The sequence below is a fragment of the Oncorhynchus masou genome, chromosome 29 (genome assembly GCF_036934945.1).
Source record: "Oncorhynchus masou masou isolate Uvic2021 chromosome 29, UVic_Omas_1.1, whole genome shotgun sequence".
Taxonomy (NCBI): Eukaryota; Metazoa; Chordata; class Actinopteri; order Salmoniformes; family Salmonidae; genus Oncorhynchus; species Oncorhynchus masou.
In genome coordinates, this window is record NC_088240.1 from 53,181,963 (window position 1) to 53,207,551 (window position 25,589).

General features: G+C 44.4%; 1 protein-coding gene across 1 annotated transcript in view; it reads left to right on the plus strand.

The window, feature by feature from the left end:
• The window catches only part of LOC135519992 (PC3-like endoprotease variant B), a 153,609-nt gene that overhangs the window by 88,998 nt on the left and 39,022 nt on the right, over nucleotides 1-25,589 (plus strand). Inside the window, exons 8-14 of the mRNA XM_064945288.1 lie at nucleotides 550-587; nucleotides 1,442-1,521; nucleotides 1,791-1,879; nucleotides 3,030-3,202; nucleotides 3,412-3,627; nucleotides 6,187-6,290; nucleotides 16,345-16,458. Coding sequence (XP_064801360.1) covers nucleotides 550-587; nucleotides 1,442-1,521; nucleotides 1,791-1,879; nucleotides 3,030-3,202; nucleotides 3,412-3,627; nucleotides 6,187-6,290; nucleotides 16,345-16,458 — 814 coding nt within the window. The remainder of the gene's footprint in view (nucleotides 1-549; nucleotides 588-1,441; nucleotides 1,522-1,790; nucleotides 1,880-3,029; nucleotides 3,203-3,411; nucleotides 3,628-6,186; nucleotides 6,291-16,344; nucleotides 16,459-25,589) is intronic.

Consider the following 25,589-nt stretch of genomic DNA (forward strand, 5'->3'; position numbering starts at 1 on the left):
CTGTCTTCTGCATCCTCTCTGTCCTCTGCATCCTCTCTGTCCTCTGCATCCTCTCTGTCCTCTGCATCCTCTCTGTCCTCTGCATCCTCGCTGTCCTCTGCATCCTCTCTGTCCTCTGCATCCTCGCTGTCCTCTGCATCCTCTCTGTCTTCTGCATCCTCTCTGTCTTCTGCATCCTCTCTGTCCTCTGCATCCTCGCTGTCCTCTGCATTCTCTCTGTCTTCTGCATCCTCTCTGTCTTCTGCATCCTCTCTGTCCTCTGCATCCTCTCTGTCCTCTGCATCCTCTCTGTCCTCTGCATCCTCTCTGTCCTCTGCATCCTCTCTGTCCTCTGCATTTTCTTTCTCTTTTTCCTCTCCTCTTCTCGTCTTCTCTCTCCCAGCCAAACCGCTTACATTTTTTAGAAATCCCTTCAGGATCAAAGAAGAGAGAATGGAGGAACATCCAGACTCATTGCGTGTTAAATCATGCACCCTTTTAGCTCCTGTATCCCTCATTTGTAGCTTTTATGTACAAACACTGATATTTACTTTCCTGCCTCCCCTTTAGGTGTGGATCATACAAACACGGATCTGAAGAGAAACTTTGTGAGTAAACTTGATCGGTTTATTTTGAAGTGACCATCTATGTCATCTGTCCTAATGGGCCATTACACAATTCATTCATGAAACATTTGCTGTATGTACAGTAGATAATGCTATAAAGCAGATAGATTAACACCCATGTCAAATTGATGAAGCTATGGTGGAGCGATGCTAACTGCTTCGGGTGACGTTTCAACCTAGATACAGATCTAGGATCAGCTTCTCCTCCTCGAATCCCAAACCTAACCATTAGTGGGGGAAATGGTAAACTGACCCAAGATCAGAGTCTAGGGGTGACGGCACTCTACACCAACTCACCCAGAGTAGAGGTGCTGTAGTGGACTGACTGCCAGACAATTGACTGGCTACTACTGCTTTCTATCATTTATCATCTGAGAGCCACTGTTCAGATCAAAGCCAACATGCCAACATGTAGTTTGGCACTCAGGTACAGCCTAAGAGAGATTGAAGCATGGCTACATGAGGTTGTACTCTGACTCCTGTCTCCTCGAGTGCACCTCCTTGATCACATTTGACTCGATAGACACACATCACTCATCTGCTGTGTAGCCTGTCCTCTCCTCCCCTCGCAGTGAACAGCTTGTCCCCGTATAGAATGAGAGAGCAGGACAACACATAGAAGACCATCATGACACATCAATATGCTTTTAGAAATGTAATGTTTTATTACTTCCTGTGTCATTTCCACGTCCTCCCAATTCTGATGCCAGACCTGATCGTGCTGTATAGCCAACCCTTAACAACCATAAGAGTTGTACAGCTAATAACAGATCTGGGATCAGGCTACATGCTCTCCATGTTGTTCCCTGACATTACACTATGGTGTGTCTCTCTAGGAGGCCTTGGCCAGTTTTGACCTGCGTGGCTCCCACGGCCTTTCCCATGACCCCATGCCACTCAGAGATGAGGAGAACGGGTAACACGCTTCTTAATCTCTACATTCGTCTCACTCTTTTCACCCCCCTCTCATTCTTCGTGTTCCCCTGTCATCTCTCACTATTTGCAGTCATCTTTCCTTTTGAAGTTTTGTTTACTCATTTTTGGAATGGGTTGTTCTTTGTCAAAACTTGTGTAGAGTTACAGTCGTTTTTTGTTTTGTGTGTGCGTGAGAAGAGTGCCTGCGTGTTTATGTGTGTACGTGTTTGTGTGTGCATGTGTACGACATAACGTTCTGACCTGTCACAGTCATGGCACCCGGTGTGCAGGGGAAGTGGCCATGGAGGCCAACAACTCTTACTGTGGCGTGGGCATCGCTTTCAACGCCAGGATCGGTGGTGAGTACAACACTGCCCGCGTCCATGCCAATGTAATCTATCAGAAGGAAATACCGGTAGAAGTGATCGTATGGCTCAAATGTGCGTCTCGTTGAATGGTTGTACCATAATATGTACATATAATAGGATTGCACTGTACTCTGACAAACATACATTGTCTACGAGACATGATATTGTCTAATGCAGTATACCATTATGATTCAGTCATTCCATGACTCAGTCGGACTGAGTAGGAGACGCTAGGCGAGGTGACAATGAACAGTAGAGTGACAGTGCATTCGTGAAGACGAGAAGAGCCATGTTTATATTACCAGAGAAATGATGTGATATGTAGCGGTGCAGTGGTAACATGCTACGAGGACGATCACACATCAAATGTAATGAAATGGCTCAATAAAAGGCAAATGACAACAGGGTAATGCAATGCCAGTGATTGGTTATGACATCAGCTGGCGAGATAATGCATGAGTCCCAAATGGCACCCTATTTCCCATATAGCGTACTACGTTTGATGGGCCGTGGTCAAAAGCAGTGCACAAAAAAATAGGGAATAGGGTGGGTTTTTGGGAGGCAGACCTAGTTAAAGTGAATCATAGCGCCGAGGCTTGATAACGAGGACAAAGGGACCACAGGCGGATCCACAACAGAACAATGCATTTGCAGTGCATTCCTTCGATGAAGCCCAGCAATCAATACGTCTATTGCAGCCAGTTTAGGTGTTGATATTCGTCTGTATTTGTGAATGACGAGAGAAATATATCTAATCAGTGTTTGTGTTTGGATTTGACAGGGACACACTATTATTGAGCCATACAGACCTAATTTAACACCTCATTTTGGGTTTGAGTTGTTGTAATTCATTCATTTTTTTAGTGAGGATCACTAATATAATACAGCCGTACAGACCATAGCAGAAGTATGCATCAACAAGAAAATGTATTGGGACATTTGAATAAAAATATCCTCTGAAAATCACTGTTTTTATTCTAGTGTCATACTATAACTCTAAAAGCCAACAGCTGTTCAAACCAATTCACAGGGCTAGATCGGTATCATAATAAATGTGCAGTAAAAAAATCATCCGTGGAGTGAACTGTCCCCCCTGACCTCTTCCCTCTGCCCCTTGACCTCTGACCTTTGACCCGGCCAGGTATCCGTCTGCTGGACGGCACGGTGACGGACTCCATGGAGGCCACGTCTCTGACCTTCAACAACGACTTCATCGATGTGTACGTGTGCTGCTGGGGCCCGCGGGACGACGGACAGGAGATGGCCGGGCCGGGGACACTCACACAGAAAGCACTGAGGCTGGGCACACAGAAGGCAAGGATAACACACACACACAGGAAAAGTACATGCAGGCACGCAAGTATACACACTCCCATACTGTACATGCACGCACACATGCACGTCCACACACACAAACTCATGCACGCGTGCACACTCGCTTTTCTCTATTTCATGTAATTCTATTCTATTCAATTTTGTCCTTCCACCAACTCCCCTCTCCACTCTCTTTCACCTTAATACAGGGGCGAGGTGGAAAAGGAAGTATATTTGTGTGGGCGTCTGGTAATGGTGGGTTGGTGAACGACCACTGTGGAGCAGACGGCTATGTCAACAGTGTCTACAGCATTGCCATCGGTGCGGTCACTCACATGGGCAAGCCCGCCTTTTTTGGTGAGCCCTGCCCTGCTGTCATGGCTGTCACTCTAACTGGAGCCAGTTTGGAAAACACACTACCCCTAGTAAGTCTCTGTGTGTGTGGGTGGGTGTGTCTGCGTGCGTGCGTGTATACCTATTTGATGATGTGTGTGTGTGTGTGTGTGTGTGTGTGTGTGTGTGTGTGTGTGTGTGTGTGTGTGTGTGTGTGTGTGTGTGTGTGTGTGTGTGTGTGTGTGTGTGTGTGTGTGTGTGTGTGTGTGTGTGTGTGTGTGTGTGTGTGTGTGTGTGTGTATTCGGCACTGTGTGAGAGCGAGTACAGCACTGCTCTTTAGCTCCTGTTAGCAGCCTGTTAACTGCTGTGATATTTATAGCGGCCTTACGGTTGACCTGGGAGGCTGCTGGGCAGGATGTGGCTGGCGGATATGTGTGGATGCACACACACACACACACACACACACACACACACACACACACACACACACACAGTCGCAAGTGTTAATTGGAGGTGAAGCGTGGCACCGCGGCTGAAACGGCGGAGAAGAAGAGGGAACGAGAGAAGGAAGAGAGGTGTTGATGTGCATTCAGTTCAGGAGTGTGACAAAGTCGAAGGCCAGGAAAGAAACATGTCTGTATGCTCAGCTCCATGGATACAGACTAACAGTCTAATATTACCCAGTAACACCTACCACTGACTGTGACTACTGCTACTTCCAGGCTTACTCCCCTGAGGCATTCAGTCAGTCACCACATTCATGGTCAGAAGTGTTTCCTGCGAAAGCCAGCTAGATTTACTCAAGGTTTTCTAAAGCTAACCAGCTTCAGTTTGCGTCACATTTCAGCTCAGGCGTCATCCGTACAACGACGGTGGATGTTGCTTGCCCGCCTGCCACTAACTGTAGCGAGCTTGTATCGGCATGTGCATGTTGCCCACGGTTAGTCGAAAATACGGAACTCTTCCAAAAATCGAATTGAAAGAAAATGTATCGTTGCAAATTCAGCTTTATGGGTTTATGTTATGAAATAGGCTTTTAGAAGTGCTGTCTTTATTTTATTACTGATCTACTTCAGTGTGCTTATCAATGCACAACCACAAGCCTCCTTTTTCCCACCACTATCGACAACAAACTTCCATATAAAAGTTTTACTGTGTGACGTTTCAAATGTATTCTGTCATTGCTCGATGTACAGTATAATGCAATTATATTTTAACACAACGACAGAAACATTTGATTGATAAAATATGTATTCAGTCGTCTTCCTCAAATGAATGGGATGATGACACAGTCTTTGCAAGAGGGAGGGAATATGGTTTCGTCGGTCCTCAACTTGTGACTCAGTCATTTCATTCAGGGTAAGTGGAGTAGCCCTGGGTTAACCTGCACCCGAGCAGGTAGAGGAGCAGGTTAGTTCTGAAGGATTTGTTGCCATAGAAATGCGCCTAGCTACAGTAAAAGGTGAGCAACTTTCATATGACTGGTTATCCCGAGTTGAGAGTTCCCTCGCTAACTCCTCAAAATTGCTTTGTAGGATACCCGTCGAGTATAGTAGAGAAGAGAGAGAGAGAGAGAGAGAGAGAGAGAGAGAGAGAGAGAGAGAGAGAGAGAGAGAGAGAGAGAGAGAGAGAGAGATCGCTGTCACAAAATCAGTTCCCCCATGTGTGGCTTCACTGAAATCTTCACCCGAGAGCATAATAGCTAACTATGTATGAATGTGTTTCTTTGGTTAAAAAAGAGTGTACACACATTCAACAATTGTCCCAGGTGCATGGTCTAAATAACTATACCAAACAAAAATATCAAACGCATCATGCAACAATTTCAAGGATTTTACTGAGTTACAGTTCATGTGAGCAAATCAGTCATTAAGTCATTAGGCACTAATCTATGGATTTCACATGTGGGAATACAGGTATGGATCTGTTAGCCACAGATACGGTATTTCTGTGGATTCAGATTGCCATTGATAAAATGCACTTGTGTTCGTCGTCCGTCGCTTATGCCTGCCGAAACCATAACCCCACCACCACTATGGGGCACTCTGTTCACGACGTTGACATCAGCAAACCGCTCGCCCACACGACGCTATACACATGTTCTACGGTTGTGAGGCCGGTTGGACGTACTGCCAAATTCTCTACAACGACGTTGGAGGTGGCTCATGGTAGAGAAATTAACATTAAATTCTCTGGCAACAGCTCTGTTGGACATTCCTAAAGTCAGCATGCCAATTGCGGGCTCCCTCAAAACTTGAGGCATCTGTAGCATTGTGTTGCGTGAAAAAACTGCATATTTTAGAGTGACCTTTTATTGTCTCCAGCACAAGGGGCACCTGCATAATGATCATGCTGTTTATTCAGCTTCTCGATATGACACAACTGTCAGGTGGATGTATTATCTTGGAAAAGGAGAAATACTGACTAACAGGGATGTAAACACATTTTTTTTTTTTACATGGAACCCAAAAGGGTTTGACCTGGAACCACCAAAAGGGTTCTCCAAAGGGTAACCCTTATAGGTTTTTGATAGCACATTTTTTGCTAAGAGCGTACCCTGCACGTTAAAAAAATGTGTTGCCGTGTGTGTACACCACTATATTTTTCAGTTGCAACTAAAATGTATAGTGTTCTGTTGTGTGCTCTGCAGGTGACAGTGTCCAATCTAGGGGACGGTTGTGTTACCCACTTTGCGGGGACATCCAGTGCTGCACCCATCGCGGCCGGGATTCTGGCTCTTGTCCTGGAGGCCAAGTAAGCCTTGGTCATCCTCTCCCCTCCTGACCCTTACTCAACTGTCACATCATTTTCTCCACTATCTGTTTTTCATCGACATTCCATGGCTTACTGTAGGTAGTTTGCTTTGCATCTATTAATGGTCTTAGTTTCCCATCTTTATGTCTAAGTTCAAGTAGCTCCCTTTCCCTCTCAGTCGCTCTGGATGAGAGCGTTTACTAAAATGTAATAACAATAGTTCATTTCAGTAGTAGTAGTAATAAAACTAGATAAAGTATACAGGCACAACACTACTGATGTTGTATTGTGTCATATTTGGTCGATTCATTTAATTTAATAAGATAAACAATGGCTAATAAATTAATAACAAAATGTAAGAGAATGATGGTTACACTATGTATTGCTTGTAAGTTATATACAATGTAAAAACTCCAGGGAATTAATGTTCATGGGATGTCCCTCAGGCTATGGCAATCATATACAGTTGAAGTTGACCTAAAAACTTGTTTTTCAACCAATCCACAAATTTCTTGTAAACAAACTACAGCTTTGGCAAGTTGGTTCGGACATCTACTGTATGTATGACACAAGTAATTTTTCTAACAATTGCTTACAGACAGATTATTTCACTTATAATTCACTGTATCACAATTCCAGTGGGTCAGAAGTTTACATACACTATGTTGACTGTGCCTTTAAACAGCTTGGAAAATGCAGGAAAATTATGTCATGGCTTTAGAAGCTTCTGTTAGGCTAATTGACATAGTTTAAGTCAATTGGAGGTGTACCTGTGGATGTATTTCAAGGCCTACCTTCAAACTCAGTGCCTCTTCTTTTCATTGGAAAATGAAAAGAAATCAGTCAAGACCTCAGAAAAAAAATTGTAGACCTCCACAAGTCTGGTTCATCCTTGGGAGCAATTTCCAAACGCCTGAAGGTACCACGTTCATCTGTACAAACAATAGTACGCAAGTATAAACACCATGGGTCCACGCAGCCTTGATACTGCTCAGGAAGGAGACGCGTTCTGTCTCCTAGAGATGAATGTACTCTGGTGCGAAAAGTGTAAATCAATCCCAGTACAACAGCAAAGGACCTTGTGAAGATGCTGGAGGAAACAAGTACAAAAGTATCTATATCCACAGTAAAACGAGTCCTATATCGACATAACCTGAAAGGCCGCTCGGCAAGGAAAAAGCCACTGCTCCAAAACCACCAGAGAAAAGCCAGACTACGGTTTGCAACTGCACATGGGGACGGAGATCGTACTTTTTGAAGAAATAACCACTGGTCAGATGAAACAGAAATATAATTGTTTGGCCAAAATGACCATCGTTATGTTTGGAGGAAAAAGGGAGAGGCTTGCAAGCCGAAGAACACCATCCCAATCGTGAAGCACGGGGATGGCAGCATCATGTGGGGGTGCTTTGCTGCAAGAGGGACTGGTGCACTTCACAAAATAGATGGAATCATGAGGGAGGAAATTAGGTGGATATATTGAAGCAACATCTCAAGACATCAGTCAGGAAGTTAAAGCTTGGGTCTTCCAAATGGACAATGACCCCAAGCAAACTTCCAAAGTTGTGGCAAAATGGCTTAAGGACAACAAAGTCAAGGTATTGGAGTGGCCGCCACAAAGCCCTGACTTCAGTCCTATAGAAAATTTGTGGGCAGAACTGAAAAAGCATGTGTGAGCAAGGAGGCCTACAAACCCAACTCAGTTACACCAGCTCTGTCAGGAGGAATGGGCTAAAATTCACCCAAATTATTGTGGGAAGCTTGTGGAAGGCTACCCTAAACGTTTGAGCCAAGTTAAACAATTTAAAGTCAATGCTACCAAATACTAATTGAGTGTATGTAAACTTCTAACCCACTGGGAATGTGATGAAAGAAATCAAAACTGAAATAAATCATTCTCTCTACATTTCTTCTGACATTTCACATTCTTAAAACTAAAGTGGTGATCCTAACTGACCGAAAACAGGGAATTTTTACTAGGATCAGGAATTATGAAAAACTGAGTTGAAATGTATTTGGCTAAGGTGTATGTAATCTTCCAACTTCATCTGTACATATCTGGCAGTACAATTTGCGATTTCTCTGTCACCCAGAATAACAGCTGACATAGGGGACTCTTCAGGATTCAGCTCTTGGGTTTCCAGCGCTTTGAATTGAATGGGTGTTTTGGGGCTTAATTTCAAATGGTGCTAAATTGTTTGTGTACTTTCCTTAATATTTACAATTCAAAGGAATCTTCCAAGTTCTGCTCTGCGTGCATTATTTGGTACTTTCTATTGGATTTTTAGGACAATTCTGCAGAAACCTGCACGTGGATATTCTAGTGGGTTTCTCTCCCAATGATTATAATCAGGCTGGACCACAAATTTCGCTTCCATATATAGTGCAATTGGTAAAATTACACTACTGAATATTTTGCTCCAGATCTGGTTAGGACTATTTATTTTGGAGAATTTTATTTTTATGGAATAGAAGCTTTGCAGCTTTTTATTTTAGAGCTTTCACTCCCAGATCAAGAGGCACAGATTATTTTGTCTCAGGTAGTTGTACCATTGGGCACGTCAACTATCTCATTCCAAAATCATGGGCAATAATATGGAGTTGGTTCCCCCTTTGCTGTTATTACAGCCTCCATTCCATTGGGGCGGCAGGGTAGCCTAGTGGACTAGTAACCGCAAGGTTGCAAGTTCAAATCCCAGAGCTGACAAGGTACAAATCTGTCGTTCTGCCCCTGAACAGGCAGTTAACCCACTGTTCCTAGGCCATCATTGAAAAAAATAATTTGTTCTTATCTTGCCTAGTAAAATAAAAAGTTATTCTGCGAAGGCTTTCCACTAGATGTTGGAACATTGCTTCAGGGACTTGCTTCCATTCATCCACAAGAGCATTGGTGAGGTTGAGCAACGATGTTGGGCGTTCCAATTCATCCCAAAGGTGTTTGATGGGGTTGAGGTCAGGGCTCTGGGCAGGCCAGTCAAGTTCTTCCACATCATTTCTGTATGACCTTGCTTTGTGCACTGTCATACTGAAACAGGAAAGGGCCTTCCCCAAAATATTGCCACAAAGTTGGAAGCACAGAATCATCTAGAATGTTATTGTATGCTGTAGTGTTAAGATTTCCCTTCACTGGCACTAAGAGGGCTAGCCCGAACCATGAAAAACAGCCCCAGACCATTACTCCTCCACCAAACTTTATAGTTAGCACTATGCATTCGAGCAGGTAGCGTTCTCCTGGCATCCGCCAAACCCAGATTTTTCCGTTGGACTGCCATGTTCTGAAGCTTGATTCATCACATGCACATGGGGATCTTGGGCTTAGGATGATCGGCCATGGAAACCCATTTCATGAAGCTCCCGAAAAACAGTTATAGTGCTGACTTTGCTTCCAGAGGCAGTTTGGAACTCGGTATTGAGTGTTGCAACAGCGGACAGACGATTTTTACGGTCTAGGCGCTTCAGCACTCAGCAGTCCAATTCTGTGAGCTTGTATGGCCTACCACTTCGCGGCTGAGCCTTTGCTGCTCCTAGATGTTTCCACTTCCACAATAACATCACTCACAGTTGACCGGGGCAGCTCTAGCAAGGCAGAAATTTCATGAACTGACTTGTTGGAAAGGTGGCATCCTATGATGGTGCCAGCTTGAAAGTCACTGAGCTCTTCAGTAAAGCCATTCTACTGTTAATGTTTGTCTATGAAGATTGCATGGCGGTGTACTTGATTTTATACACCTGTCAGCAACGGGTGTGACTGAAATAGCCAAATCCATCAATTTGAAGGGGTGTCCATATACTTTTGTATATGTAATGTATTTCCTAATTTCCTAACCTCTCTCTCTCTCTCTCTCTTTCTGCACTGTGTTGGTATGTGTACTTGGGCCCTAGTCGTGATTGTAGCTCTGTAACTCTGTAGCTGTCCGTAGCGTCTGCCTGCTGCCGTTCCTCAGTGTTATTGATGATCCCGGGGCAGGGCTTTACCGCTCCACCAGTCTCGCCCACTTGGCTGTAAAATGGTCCGGAGGTCCCCTGGGCGAGTTGCGCTCCCAGGACATTACTGGTTAAGGGCTTGTATGACCTGCACCTATATATCACATCTCAGGGCTGATATTCCCCTCACGTCTTAATGGAGCTGAGCAGAGCACATGCAGTCACACACACACACACACACACACACACACACACACACACACAGTCATAACACCCACAACCAGCAGAGTACAAAAAAACACACACACTGTGCAATTAAAATAATTATCTCTGTCTACTCTCCCAACTCTTTCCTCCTGGTTCAATGTGTTGACTCCAAATCTCTTTTCCAGTTTTACTTTAGTCCCTCTATGTAAATATCACATATTTCATTCCATCGTTTCATCAGCTTTACAGCTTTTTAATATTCTGTACGTCTATTTCAATCTTTTACATTCTCAAAATTCCCAACACCATTTTTGGCTACTTTGCCTCTTCACTAGTTCTCTCAGCCTCTGTTCATTGCCTCCATCTTCAGTCCACCTTTAATCGTCCCTCTCTTTTACCCGCTCCCCGACACTCATAGAGTCTGTCTGTACCGCTCCAGTCTCCCTGCACCAATGACAACCCCACGCTCTACCCTTACATTTACTGTATTCTATTACAACTGTATTTAACCAGACAAGTCAGCTGAGAACCCGTTCCTATGTACAGTGATGGCCTGGCCAGTGGCGAGACGAAAGCATGTCCTGTCACTCTGTTTGTGTGCGAGTATGTGGTGTGACTCTGTGGTCAGGTTATTAATGGAGGATGTGTGTGAGAGATGATTCCTCATTAACCCCAGTGGCCAGTGCTCAGCTAGGGGTCAGCCTGCCCCGCTCTGGGAAAGGCCCCGTATTCAAACACATGAACGCAAACAAATTATCTTTTAATTTGCTCCAATCGCAGTGGACTGACAGTTCTCTCTCTCTCTCTCTCTCTCTCTCTCTCTCTCTCTCTCTCTCTCTCTCTCTCTCTCTCTCTCTCTCTCTCTCTCCCTGCCTCTGTCTGTTCCAGCCCTGTTTCTTTTTTCTCTCTTCCTTTTCTCCCCCCCTTCTATCGCCTGTCTTCCGCTCTGTGTTGTTCGTCTTCATCTGTCTGTCTCTCTGTCTGAGCCACTGAGAGCAGGATAGCAGGGTGCTCTATAGGGGTTGGTGTAATCAGCTCGGGTTCTCAGTGGGGACAGCACATGTGAAAGAGGATCCACCCCTCTAATTGGTCTCAACTCAAACACTCCCCGAGACACAAACTGATGATTGGGGTATTATGTGTGGTGTGCGTATTATCAGGGCCTTAAATGCAACGGTCCCTGGACCTCACCCACAACCTCAGAAACACACTAAAAGACAGGATCTTCATAATCTCTGCTCCACTCTCCCTGCTCTGTCTCCATTATGTCCCTATTAATCCTCCCAGAAATGGAGCCAGAGTCATAGGAACTCTCCACACTTGGCCATAATCTTTAGTGTGGTGTACTTTAAGCCTAAGTGAGCCCATTTGGAGTGACTGTGCGCAGACTAGGATTCTCCCTATCTGTTATCTGCACAAGTGTTACTAATGGTTTTATCAATTAGGCCTCGTCCAATAACTACATGCCTGTGATCTCCTTTAAATACAACCAGCGCAGTGCTGATTTGTGTAGTTAATGAGTGTGCGGGTGTGTGTCAGACCGTGTGTTGGTGTGTGTAAGTGACTCTGTATGTAGTCCATCTCTCTCTCTCTCTCTCTCTCTCTCTCTCTCTCTCTCTCTCTCTCTCTCTAATAAGGTTGGATGTGCATCTTCAGAGGATCCTAATGCGATGTGTACCCTAGCTGAAGATATGTTTCCTTCCTAAGATGAGATAGTCAAGCCCAGGCTAGAGTGCCATGTTCTAACAGATCATACCCTCCTGAATAACAAGCATCACACTTATCACGCAGATATACCCTTCAGTCATTGCTCCAAAAAAGTACCATCTTTGTCCCCCTGTGCAGTTGCAAACCGTAGTCTGTTTTTTATGGCGGTTTTGGAGCAGTGGCTTCTTCCTTGCTGATGAGCAGGCCTTTCAGGTTATGTCGATATAGGACTTGTTTTACTGTGGATATAGATACTTCTGTACCTGTTTCCTCCAGCTTCTTCACAAGGTCCTTTGCTGTTGTTCTGGGATTGATTTGCAATTTTCGCACCAAAGTACATTCATCTCTAGGAGACAGAATGCACCTCCTTCCTGAGCGGTATGGCGGCTGTGGTCCCATGGTGTTTATACTTGCATACTGTTGTTTTTACAGATGAACGTGGTACCTTCAGGCATTTGGAAATTGCTCCCAATTTGCTCTACAATTCTGTTTCTGAGGTCTTGGCTAATTTCTTTTGATTTTCCCATGATGTCAAGCAAAGAAGCACTGAGTTTGAAGGTAGGCCTTGAAATACATCCACAAGTACACCTCCAATTGACTCAAATGATGTTAATTATCCCAACAAAAGCTTCTAAAGCTGTGACATTTTCTGGAATTTTCCAAGCTGTTTAATGGCACAGTCAACTTTGTATATGTAAACCTCTGACCCACTGGAATTGTGGTACAGTGAGTTATAAGTGAAATAATATGTCTGTTAAAAATTGTTGGAAAAATAACTTGTGTCATGCACAAAGTAGATGTCCTAACTGACTTGCCAAAGCTAACGTTTGTGGAGTGGTTGAAAAACGAGTTTTAATGACTCCAATCTAAGTGTATGTAAACTTCCGACTTCAACTGTATATATATATATATATATATATATATATATATATATATATAGATCAGCACTTTTATCACTTTCTTTCCCTCGACCTCTGTACTTACCCTAGTTTTGATTTTTCCCTTCCCCTCTTTTCCTCCCTGTAGCCTCCCCAGTGCAGAAATAAATTGTTTATTGTTGATTTGCTCTGTCTTCATGTAAATGATTAAACAGGGACAGTGTTATTCCTGCAGGTCCTGACCTTCTCTCTGTCTATCTCTCTGTGTCTCTCTCTCTCTCTCTCTCTCTCTCTCTGTCTCTCTCTTTCTCTCTCTCTCTCTCTCTCTCTCTTTCTGTGTCTCTCTCTCTATGTCTGTGTCTCTGTCTCTCTCTCTCTCTCTCTCTCTCTCTCTCTCTCTTTCTCTCTGCACCATATCTTCCTCCTGTGGGCTGGACACTCTGTCCTTGTGCCTCCCCCCTCACCCCATCCTCTTCCCCCTGCCCAGACCCTGTGTGTGTGATAAATTATTTGTGGGCATGCTCCGAGGGCCCAGGGCTGCTCATTCCTACACACAGAGGGGCCGCATTGATCCGGCCTGTGGTTCAACTTAATTGGAAACACAGTTATACCAGCAAGCTAGAGACACACTCGAAAACATATACACACACACGCACATATGCATACGCACAGCTATACACAGCACCAGCAATATACTCCAGCATGCACACACAGATTCACACAAAACATCTTCCCTTATTAGGGGCAAAAAATAAACACAGAGCATTCACTTGGAAATAACTCTTACAGATATCAGACACTCACAGCTCCTATACTCGCCAGCATGCACACTGCACACATGCACACACAGACACACATAAAACACACGCGCATCAGCGCGCATACACACACACACACACACATACACCCTACACCATTAAACATGCATGCTATTCCTAACCAGCAGCAGTAAAGAGGAGTAACAGTAAACAGTGGAGTAATAAGAAGTCCATGGTTATTGATCTGCCCAGCACACTGACTATCATACGGCTAATAGATTACATCAAACGCATCAGAGCAGTCAATGAGGAGTGATCCTATTAACTGGGGATTTGTAAACAGTTGTGTGTTCACTCACTCAGACGTCTGCCCAGGGTTTGGGAGGGTTTGTGGGGCTTGGCAAGTGGACAGAGGGTGGCTGCTATGGAGGGTTTTGGGGCATATTTAGTAGTTCTGTCTCTGGCTGTCCTGGGTAAAATGCCAGGAGATATTCTGAGCTTTCTGAGGCTGTTTCTGCTGTGGCCCAAACCCTGCTCATGCCTGTAGGGGGGGAAACAGAGATGTGGTGCCAAAACAGATAGAAAGAGAGAAAGGGAGAGAGAGAGAGAGAGAGAGAGAGAGAGAGAGAGAGAGGAGAAAGAAAGAGGGGGAGAAAGAAAGAGGGAGCAAGAGGAAGATCACACACCCACAAATATACAGATAAATTACATCAGGTTCCCAGCCAATAGTGTGTTTTTAAGGGCAAAATGCTCTTTTCCAAATAAATAGATCTGTGTCACTGTGTGCTAAGAGACAGAGAAATCCGCGCCAGGGTTCAATAATTAATTCCTGAGTCGAGGGTTTTGGAGAGGCGCTGATTGGGCTGATTTTTTTTATTCTGTTATGATACAAAGGAGGCCGTTTGAAGTAATTTGTCCCAGAGAGAGCAGCTTGGAATACCATACAAGCTTTGATTTAGCAAAGCAAATTTAATTTCGTTTGCTTTATGCAAACCAGCCGGGGCCGGGGGGGGGGGGCTTCTCTGATTTCACCGGAGGTGTGGGGGATGGAGGAGGGGAGGTGGAGGGGGCGTGGGGGGGGGGGTGGAGTGCACGCCCGAATCACGCCGCAGCACTGCCTATATTTAATACGGCACACACGCACACTGTGAGCAACAGTTCAGAAGTAGAAAGCCCAGCTCCCCACTCTGGAGCCCTTTGAAATCAAAGCGTAAAATAATTGAGTGTGCCGTGCTCTCCTTTTGTTTTATTTTTGATCTTTTCTATTATTGGTGGTATTCCTCCTGTGGTGTGCTGTTTAGCAGTCGCCGGTTGCACTTGCTGGTTGCCAGTTTTTTTGTTTGTTTTGTTTTCCATTGTAATGGAAAGCTTTTTGAACGCATTTTCCCCCTATATGTGACTGGAATGGCTTGGATGACTGTCTGATATTTCCTACCCATAGATTACGTCTTCCAGCACAACAAATGGGTTGTGGCATTACGGATGTTCTTGTATTAACCATGGCCTTGGGATTGTCATATGACTGTGCTGTGTGTATGTTGCTCTGGATAAGAGTGTTCGCTAACATAAATGTAGATGTAAAATGACAGTTGTATCGAGCATGTAGATCCCCACTCCACAATTTAAACAAATGCTTTATTGTCTCAATGGGATTTGTTGAAAAGACACTATTTTGAAACCGAAACACCGGGACATTGTAGTTGGGCACAGTGCAGTTTGGCTACAAGCAGATCGTGTGGTGTAAAGGACACCAACGTGTACAGTACGTGAGCTTGACACGGCGCCGCCACAACCAGATCAACCGCCTTTAATCAACTTTGTTGTGCCTTTGCGTGAGCAGACGTGACAGCTTCTCTGCGGCTGTCCACGCCGATACCGGTGCTACTTAGTCCGAGAACTTAATGTTAGAAATGGGTGGTCAACGGCGTTTTTAGGTTACATTCAAGTCTATTTTCTTAGCCAGCAATAATGAGTGGATAAAGGGAGAAAACCCAATTTCCTTTATGCTTTTTTATATCCTGAGAAGGCTCTCCTTGACGACCCTTTGGTCTTTTGTTCGAGAAAATGGAGCTAATATCCTCTAGCTCTCTGTGCAGTTTAAAGGTCTTAATTGGATTCCATTAGTATATTGCTTGACATGACACTTGAGTCTGCTGTATTAGAATACCCTGCTCGAGATTAAAAGACTCCTCCATTCATTCTTTACGCCAGCCCCTTTGTTACGTCTCCAATATACTTTGTTGAATTCGTAGTTTTCGCCAATGTTATTAAGCTTAAACAGATGACTTCACTTGTAGAAGATGTGCAGTAATGGGTACAATGGCAGGCCCACATCTTCACGTGTGTCCACTTTCTCTGCTCAGCAAAATATACGTGTTTCATAGCAAATCGTGTATAGCCTACATGTGTTTCTGTGTATGTCTCACATGTTCAACTCCTTCTAGATTTCGTCATAAGGGAGTATCAGGAGTATCATAAAGGAATGAATGCTTCTTGCTATGGTTTGATGGAGTGTACAATACACATATTGTACATTAATGTATTGTACATTCATGATGATATTCGTCTTTATCTTCCCAGTCCTGACTTGACATGGAGGGATGTGCAGCATCTGATCGCCATGACGGCCAAGGTCCCCGACCCCAAAGAGCCAGAATGGAGTGTCAACGGAGCAGGGTACCACGTCCACGATAGGTACTAGTTACACCAGGGTCAGCGCACTCTCAAATGTTTTTTTTGCCATCATTGTAAGCCTGCCACACACACACTTTACGATACATTTGTTAAACATAAGAATGCGTGTGAATAGTTTTTTGTCACAACCCGGCTCGTGGGAAGCTCTTATAGGAACAGGGCACAAATAATAATATAATAATAATCCATCATTTTGCTCTTTCTTTATCCATCTTACACATGAAACCTTATGTGTTCATTGAAAATGGTGAATAACTCACCACAGGTTAATGAGAAGGGTGTCCTTGAAACTCTGAGCACATCCCTCTGCAATGTTGGGTTGTAGTGGAGAGTCTTCGTCTTAAACTATTTTCCACACACAGTCTGTGCCTGTATTTAGCTTTCATGTCAGTGAGGGCCGAGAATCCACTCTCACATAGGTACGTGGTTACAAAGGGCATCAGTGTCTTAACAGAGCGATTTGCCAAATCAAGAAACTCGAGCGCAGCCCAATCCAGAAATCTGTCAGTGGCTTTTGATTCAATTAAATTTTCACAGAACCGCTTGTTGCAATTTCGATGAGGCTCTCTTGTTCAGATATCCGTAAGTGGACTGGAGGCAGGGCATGAAAGGGATAACGAATCCAGTTGTTTGTGTCATCCGTTTCGGGAAAGTGCCTGCGTAATTGTGCACCCAACTCACTCAGGTGCTTCGCTAAATCACATTTGGCATTGTCCGTAAGCTTGAGTTCTTTTGCACACAAAAAAATCATACAATGATGGAAGACCTGTGTGTTGTCTTTGTTAATGCAGACAGAGAAGAGCTCCCAACTTCTTAATCATAGCCTCAATTTTGTCCCGCACATTGAATATAGTTGCGGAGGGTCCCTGTTAATCCTAGATTCATTCAGACGAGAAAAAACATCACCCAGATAGACCAGTCGTGTGAGAAACTCATCATCATGGAAGCGGTCAGACAAGTGAAAATTATGGTCAGTAAGAAAACTTTAAGCTCCTCTTTCAATTAAAAAAAAACGTGTCAATACTTTGCCCCTTGATAACCAGCGCACTTCTTTCTGTATGTTGTAAAAGAGTTACATGGTCGCTGCACATATCATTGCATAGTGAAGAAAATACATGAGAGTTCAGGGGCCTTGCTTTAACAAAGTTTACCATTTTCACTGTAGTGTCCAAAACGTCTTTCAAGCTGTCAGGCATTTCCTTGGCTGCAAGAGCCTCGCGGTGGAGGCTGCAGTGTACCCAAGTGGCGTTGGGAGCAAGTGCTTGCACACGTGTTACCACTCCACTATGTCTCCCTGTCATGACTCCTTGCCATGACTACTTGCATTTGACATTGTGTTGTTATTTCACTGAACACTAGATGGTTTAATTTAATTTTTGGCAGTGAAACAAGGCTACTCAGGCGAGAGAGAAAGAAATCACTCAAATACAGTGGGGCAAAAAAGTATGTAGTCAGCCACCAATTGTGCAAGTTCTCCCACTTAAAAAGATGGGAGAGGCCTGTGATTTTCATCATAGGTACACTTGAACTATGACAGACAAAATGAGAAAAACAAATCCAGAAAATCACATTGTGTGATTTTTTTATGAATTTATTTGCAAATTATGGTGGAAAATAAGTATTTGGTCAATAGCAAAAGTTTATTTCAATACTTTGTCATTGCCAACAAAGGGTAATTAACAGAGGTCAAATGTTTTCTGTAAGTCTTCACAAGGTTTTCACACACTATTGCTGGTATTTTGGCCCATTCCTCCATACAGATCTCCTCTAGAGCAGTGATGTTTTGGGGCTGTTGCTGGGCAACACGGACTTTCAACTCCCTCCAAAGATTTTCTATGGGGTTGAGATCTGGAGACTGGCTAGGCCACTCCAGGACCTTGAAATGCTTCTTACGAAGCCACTCCTTCGTTGCCCGGCGGTGTGTTTGGGATCATTGTCAGGCTGAAAGACCCAGCCACGTTTCATCTTCAATGCCCTTGCTGATGGAAGGAGGTTTTCACTCAAAATCTCACGATACATGGCCCCATTCATTCTTTCCTTTACACGGATCAGTTGTCCTGGTCCCTTTGCAGAAAAACAGCCCCAAAGCATGATGTTTCCACCCCCATGCTTCACAGTAGGTATGGTGTTCTTTGGATGCAACTCAGCATTCTTTGTCCTCCAAACACGACGATTTGAGTTTTTACCAAAAAGTTATATTTTGGTTTCATCTGACTATATGACATTCTTCCAATCTTCTTCTGGATCATCCAAATGCTCTCAAGCAAACTTCAGACGGGCCTGGACATGTACTGGCTTCAGCAGGGGGACACGTCTGGCACTGCAGGATTTGAGTCCCTGGCGACTTAGTGTGTTACTGATGGTAGGCTTTGTTACTTTGGTCCCAGCTCTCTGCAGGTCATTCACTACGTCCCCCCGTGTGGTTCAAGGATTTTTGCTCACCGTTCTTGTTATCATTTTGACCCCACGGGGTGAAATCTTGCGTGGAGCCCCAGATCGAGGGAGATTATCAGTGGTCTTGTATGTCTTCCATTTCCTAATAATTGCTCCCACAGTTGATTTCTTCAAACCAAGCTGCTTACCTATTGCAGATTCAGTCTTCCCAGCCTGGTACAGGTCTACAATTTTGTTTCTGGTGTCCTTTGACAGCTCTTTGGTCTTGGCCATAGTGGAGTTTGGAGTGTGACTGTTTGAGGTTGTGGACAGGTGTCTTTTATACTGATAACAAGTTCAAACAGGTGCCATTAATACAGGTAACGAGTGGAGGACAGAGGAGCCTCTTAAAGAAGAAGTTACAGGTCTGTGAGAGCCAGAAATCTTGCTTGTTTGTAGGTGACCAAATACTTATTTTCCACCATAATTTGCAAATAAATTCATTAAAAATCCTATAATGTGATTTTCTGGATTTTTTTTCTCATTTTGTCTGTCATAGTTGAAGTGTACCTATGATGAAAATTACAGGCCTCTCTCATCTTTTTAATTGGGAGAATATGCACAATTGGTGGCTGACTAAAGACTTTTTGCCCCACTGTATATAGCCCCTTTGGAAAATACAAATGGACTGTTTGAAAATGTGAAGAAAAAAAAAATTTGTTAAATGTTTTTTTGTTGAAATGTGAATAACATTTTTATTTGGCGTACCCCCGGTGGCATTGCACGTACCCCTGGGGTTTGTTTGACTACCGGGGGAGTAAGGCGAGCTACTTACTAACTCAGGTTTGATCATTAGTGTCTCCTTTCATTTGTGGCACTGCTTTCCTGTGCTTCTCAAGTGCTGCTTAATTAGCCATATATACTGTAAGCCAAAGATCTGTACAGATTTATTATCCTTTCATTCAAAATCTTTCTCTCGAGCCGCCAGTTCTGGTTATAGACCACACGTACACGGACCCATAGAGACATATAGATGACACACTTGACACTACCACAGAAGCAATTAATGGCAAAGATCAGAGGTTTACCCTCTATACATGTTTTATGGGGATAGCTGTCATGACATTTCTCCGAACAACTTTTTTCCGCTCACTCGAGATCTAAATTAAGTTGAGATCAGATCATGGAAACGCGCCAGGCAGAGATATGGTTCTGAAAGTAAAGTTAGCATTAGTAGACAAAGTAACTGTAATAATATTACCCAATTTGAAAAAAGAATGATACTTTACTCGTTTACTCATAAAAGTAATCTGATTATGTAACACGTAGCCTACAAACTGACTATTGTAACACGTAGCCTACAAACAACGCTCATACAACAGCCATTACCATATCATCAACAGGACACATAGACTCATGCACTGACATACAGAAACACACACACAAACACACACACATACAAACTAGGAACATGATACGGACACCACACACATACTACAGCCAAACAGTCCCACAGACATCACGTGTATCCTACACCAGCTGTTCTGGAAAACTATGTGATCACGCCCTCTGCAGCCGATGTGAGTAAGACCTTTAAACAGGTCAACATTCACAAGGCCGCGGGGCCAGACGGTTTACCAGGGCGTGTACTCCTGGCGACCTGGCTAGCGTGCACTGCGCCCGGCCCGCCACAGGAGACGCTAGTGTGCGATGAGACAATGATATCCCTACCGGCCAAACCCTCCCTAACAATGATATCCCTACCGGCCAAACCCTCCCGGACGACGCTAGGCCAATTGTGCGTCGCCCCTCGGACCTCCCGGTCGCGGCCGGCTGCGGCAGAGCCTGGGCGCGAACCCAGAGTCTCTGGTGGCACAGCTAGCACTGCAATGCAGTGCCCTAGACCACTGCACCACCCGGGAGGCCCCTTCACTGACATTTTCAACCTCTCCCTGTCTGAGTCTGTAATACCAACATGTTTCAAGCAGACCACCATGGTCCCTGTGCCCAAGAACACTAAGATAACCTGCCTAAACAACTACCAACCCGTAGCACTCACTTCTGTAGCCATGAAGCGCTTCGAAAGGCTGGTCATGTCTCACATCAACAACATTATCCCAGAAACCCTTAGACCCACTCCAATTTGCATACCGTCCCAACAGATACACAGATGATGCAACAGATGCACTCCACACTGCCCTTTCCCATCTGGACAAAAGAACACCTATGTGAGAATTATATTCATTGACTACAGCTTATCGTTCAACACCATAGCGCCCTCAAAGCTCATCAATAAGCTAAGAATCCTGGAACTAAACACCTCCATCTGCAACTGGATCCTGGACTTCTTGAAGGGCCGCCCTCAGGTGGTAAGGGTAGGTAACAACACATCCGCCACGCTGATCCTCAATACAGGAGCCCCTCAGGTGTGCGTGCTCAGTCTCCTCCTGTACTCCCTGTTCACTCATGACTGCATGGCCAGGCACGACTTCAACACCATCATTAAGTTTGTCGATGACACAACAGTGGTAGGCCTGATCACCGACAACGATGAGACAGCCTATAGGGAGGAGGTCAGAGACCTTGTCGTGTGGTGCCAGGACAACAACCACTCCCTCAATGTGATCAAGACAAAGGAGATGATTGTGGACTACAGGAAAAAGAGGACCGAGCACGCCCCCGTTTTCATCGACGGGGCTGCAGTGGAGCAGGTTGAGAGCTTCAAGTTCCTTGGTGTCCACATCACCAACAAACTAACATGGTCCAAACACACCAAGACAGTCGTGAAGAGGGCACGAAAAAACCTATTCCCCCTCAGAAGACTGAAAATATTTGACATGGGTCCTCAGATCCCCAAAAGGTTCTACAGCTCCACCATTGAGAGCATCCTGACTGGTTGCATCACTGCCTGGTACGGCAACTGCTCGACCTCCGACCTCAAGGCACTACAGAGAGTAGTGCGTACGGCCCAGTACATCACTTGGGCCCAGCTTCCTGTCATCCAGGACCTCTATACCAGGTGGTGTCAGAGGAAGGCCCTAAAAAGTGTGAAAGACTCCAGCCACCCAAGTCATAGACTGTTCTCTTTGCTACCGCACGGCAAGTGGTACCGGAGTGATAAGTCTAGGTCCAAGAGGCTTCTAAACAGCTTCTGCCCCCGAGTCATAAGACTCCTGAACATCTAATCAAATGGCTACCTAGACTATTTGCATTGCCCCCCTCCCTTTATAAATCGCTGCTACTCTCTGTTGTTATGCATAGTCACTTTAATAACTCTACCTACATGTACATATTACCTCAACTAACCGGTGCCCCCCACACATTGACTCTATACCGGTACCCCCCTGTATATTGTCTCGCTATTGTTATTTTACTGCTGCTCTTTAATTACTTATTACTTTTATTTCTTATTCTTATCCATATTTCTTTTTTTAACTGCATTGTTTGTTAGGGGCTCGTAAGTCAGCATTTCACCTGTTGTATTCGGCGTATGTGACTAATAACATTTGATTTGATTTACACTTCAGACAGCATATATACACCTCAGATACTATACCATACTACTGATATCACACCCACATTGTAAAATAGACACTCTTTTATAACTTGGGAATAAATTATTTTGGCAGGGGAGAAGTAGCATTGTTAGTGTCACCATGCATGTGCCTGACGAGTGTGTCTGAGCATGTATCGATGCTCTGATTTACTGCACCGAGCAGGGCTCAGGAAAATGAAAGCACTCTCTCCTAATGTGCGAGGCGAGAGTCAGAGTGAGAGATGCTTTAAGCGGCAGGCTCCTCCACACGTCGTATAAATGCTTCTACATCGCGTTTACAACGCCTTTACAATGTCAGTCGAGCAACGGCATCGCAGTGATCAGTCTCAGAGTTGTAATGTGTTTTCTCTCTCTCTCTCCCCCTTCTCCCCTGTCTTCTTTATCTCTCTCCCTACTCTCTCCTCCTTCTCCCCTGTCTTATTTATCTCTCTCCCTACTCTCTCCTCCTTCTCCCTTGTCTTCTTTATCTCTCTCCCTACTCTCTCCCCCTTCTCCCATCTTCTTTATCTCTCTCCCTACTCTCTCCTCCTTCTCCCCTGTCTTCTTTATCTCTCTCCCTACTCTCTCCCCCTTCTCCCCTGTCTTTATCTCTTTATCTCTCCCCCTCCCTGTCTTCTCTCTCCCCTTCTCCCCCTGTCTTCTTTATCTCTCTCCCCACTCTCTCCTCCTTCTCCCCTGTCTTCTTTATCTTTCTCCCTACTCTCTCCCCCTTCTCCCCTGTCTTCTTTATCTCTCTCCCTACTCTCTCCCCCTTCTCCCCTGTCTTCTTTATCTCTCTCCCTACTCTCTCCCCTTCTCCCCTCTTCTTTATCTCCTCCTTCCCCCTTCTCCCCTGTCTTCTTTATCTCTCTCCCTACTCTCTCCCCTTCTCCCCTGTCTTCTTTATCTCTCTCCCCCTTCTTCTCCCCTCTCCCCTTCTCCCCCTGTCTTTTTATTCTTTATCTTCTCCCCTGTCTTCCTCTCCCTCTCTCCCCCTGTCTTCTTTATCTTCTCTCCCCCCTTCCCCTGTCTTCTTTATCTTTATCTCTCCCTACTCTCTCCCCTTCTCCCTGTCTTCTTTATCTCTCTCCCTCCTCTCTCCCCCTTCTACCCTGTCTTCTTTATCTCTCTCCCTACACTCTCCCCCTTCTCCCCTGTCTTCTTTATCTCTCTCCCTACTCTCGCTGCATCTTTATCAGTCACTTCCTCCTCTTCTTTTTTTAATCTGTCTTTTTGTCTCCATCTTTATATACTGTATTTATTTCTCTCTTTCCTTCCTCCTCTCTCTTTCTTTTGGTTGAATCCTTCTCTCTCTCTCTCTCTCTCTCTCTCTCTCTCTCTCTCTCTCTCTCTCTCTCTCTCTCAGCGATATGTAATAAAACAGATTATAACCAGTCTGTTTCTCTGAGAAGAATAGATTAATTAGATTATAATGATTCATCACAATGCAGTTGTTTTTGAAATACATCAATGTATGTGATGTGTCTGAGGACGGGTAATGCCCTGATCATACTGTTGCACTGGCCTCAGTAATTACAACTAATGGTTCATTGTGTGGATGAAGACCGTCAGAGCAGTGCATGGGTTTCGGGTCACTTAAAATGGGTACAGTTGTAGGAGATGGTGATAAAATGTCACATATCTTAGGTTAAGATTAGGCTAAGAGGAGATATTGTGTGCAGTAGAAATTACGGGAGAGTGTGATGATGCTGGCTATTCTTCAGGTCAAGAACAGTTGGTAAAGTGAAACTACGATGGTAAAGTGAAAGATGATTGAAAAACATGGTTAACAGAAAAGACACATTAAAGAGGGGAAATGTATGAGTCTTCACAAAGCGTTTAAAGGTGTAAAGAAGTCCGTTGGGTAGGGAGTGGGATCTGGGATGGGTTTTTTCCTCTGGTTCTCTGAGGATCGTCTCACTTTTCAGGAACGATTGTCTTTGGGCCTGGACATGGTTATAGTGGGGTTATAACTGAGTTATAGCTGTGTTGGGAGAAGTATTTCTGTGCATGAATGATGTGTATGTGTTGTGTACGTGTGGTGTTTGTGTAGTTTGTGGTTTCGTTTAACATGGTAGGCTAAAGGTTTCATTGGGGACATGTGTGTACTGTATTGAGGACAGATGGCTGTTGTTATAGGAGCAACTGCAAGGCCTCAAGGGGTGCGATAGAATAGTTCTTTCACAGGAGGTTGATGTAGAGGAGAAAGGGGGGCGAGTGTATACCCAGAATTGATCTGTGTGACCTCCATATAGACTATGGAGCTTTAGAAACACTGATGTCGTAGACCGACCCCCAGCTCCCATTGCCATGGCGACAATAAACATGTCAGCCGCCACACGCCAGCGCAATCTGCAATCAGATTTACTGTGCATGAAATATGGCAGTGTTTTTATTGGTCTAAAGGCTTGTCACTCATAATTTATTAGCTGTTGCTAGGCCTGCTGGGATGTCAGTGAGTTGCCTGCCCTTTCTGGAGCAAGAGAGAGAAAGAGAGAGAGGGAGAGAGAGAGGAAGCGGAAAAGGAGGCGCAGAGTGAGAGAGGCGGAAGGAGACGCAGAGAGAGAAGGGGGCAGAGATTGAAAGAAGGGAGGGGGAAGAAATAGAGAGAGTGATGGAGCTGGAGAAAAAGAGCAAAAAATGACATGCGTCCATCCTATTTCATTGGTATCAGGTTGACAGAGGAACAGTGCCAGTGCAATCCCAGGTCCACACCAATGAAGCTACTCTGGCACCCCCTCATATAACTTTGTATTCCTTTCAACACTGACACCTATTGATCACGTGGTTGACAGTGGAAAAAATGTATCTCTGGTTAGTATCTTCACTTGAAGTGTCTGACCCAAAAATAGCAAGTTGAGTGTGTCAGCACTGGGGGAGGATACAGTCCAGAGCACGGCACGTCCAAACAGGCTTCATTTCGTTTCATCTCTTTGGATAGAATAGGTGAAACTATTGTAATTATACCGTGGAAGATTGGATGGAAAATAATTGAGAGAAAATATCAAAGAAATGGTGCCGTCCCTGTAAAGACAAAGTGAATATCAAGGAGAATGAGCAGCGAAATGGTATACAAATGAGATAAGATTCCAATCCCCCTTTTTGAAAAATGGAGAACTATTAGAATGTTTACATTTGCGGCATTTTGTTCCATATCAAAATAATTAATTGCCTCCGTTTTCAAATTAAAAGTGCATTACAATGCAATTAACGATGCAAATGA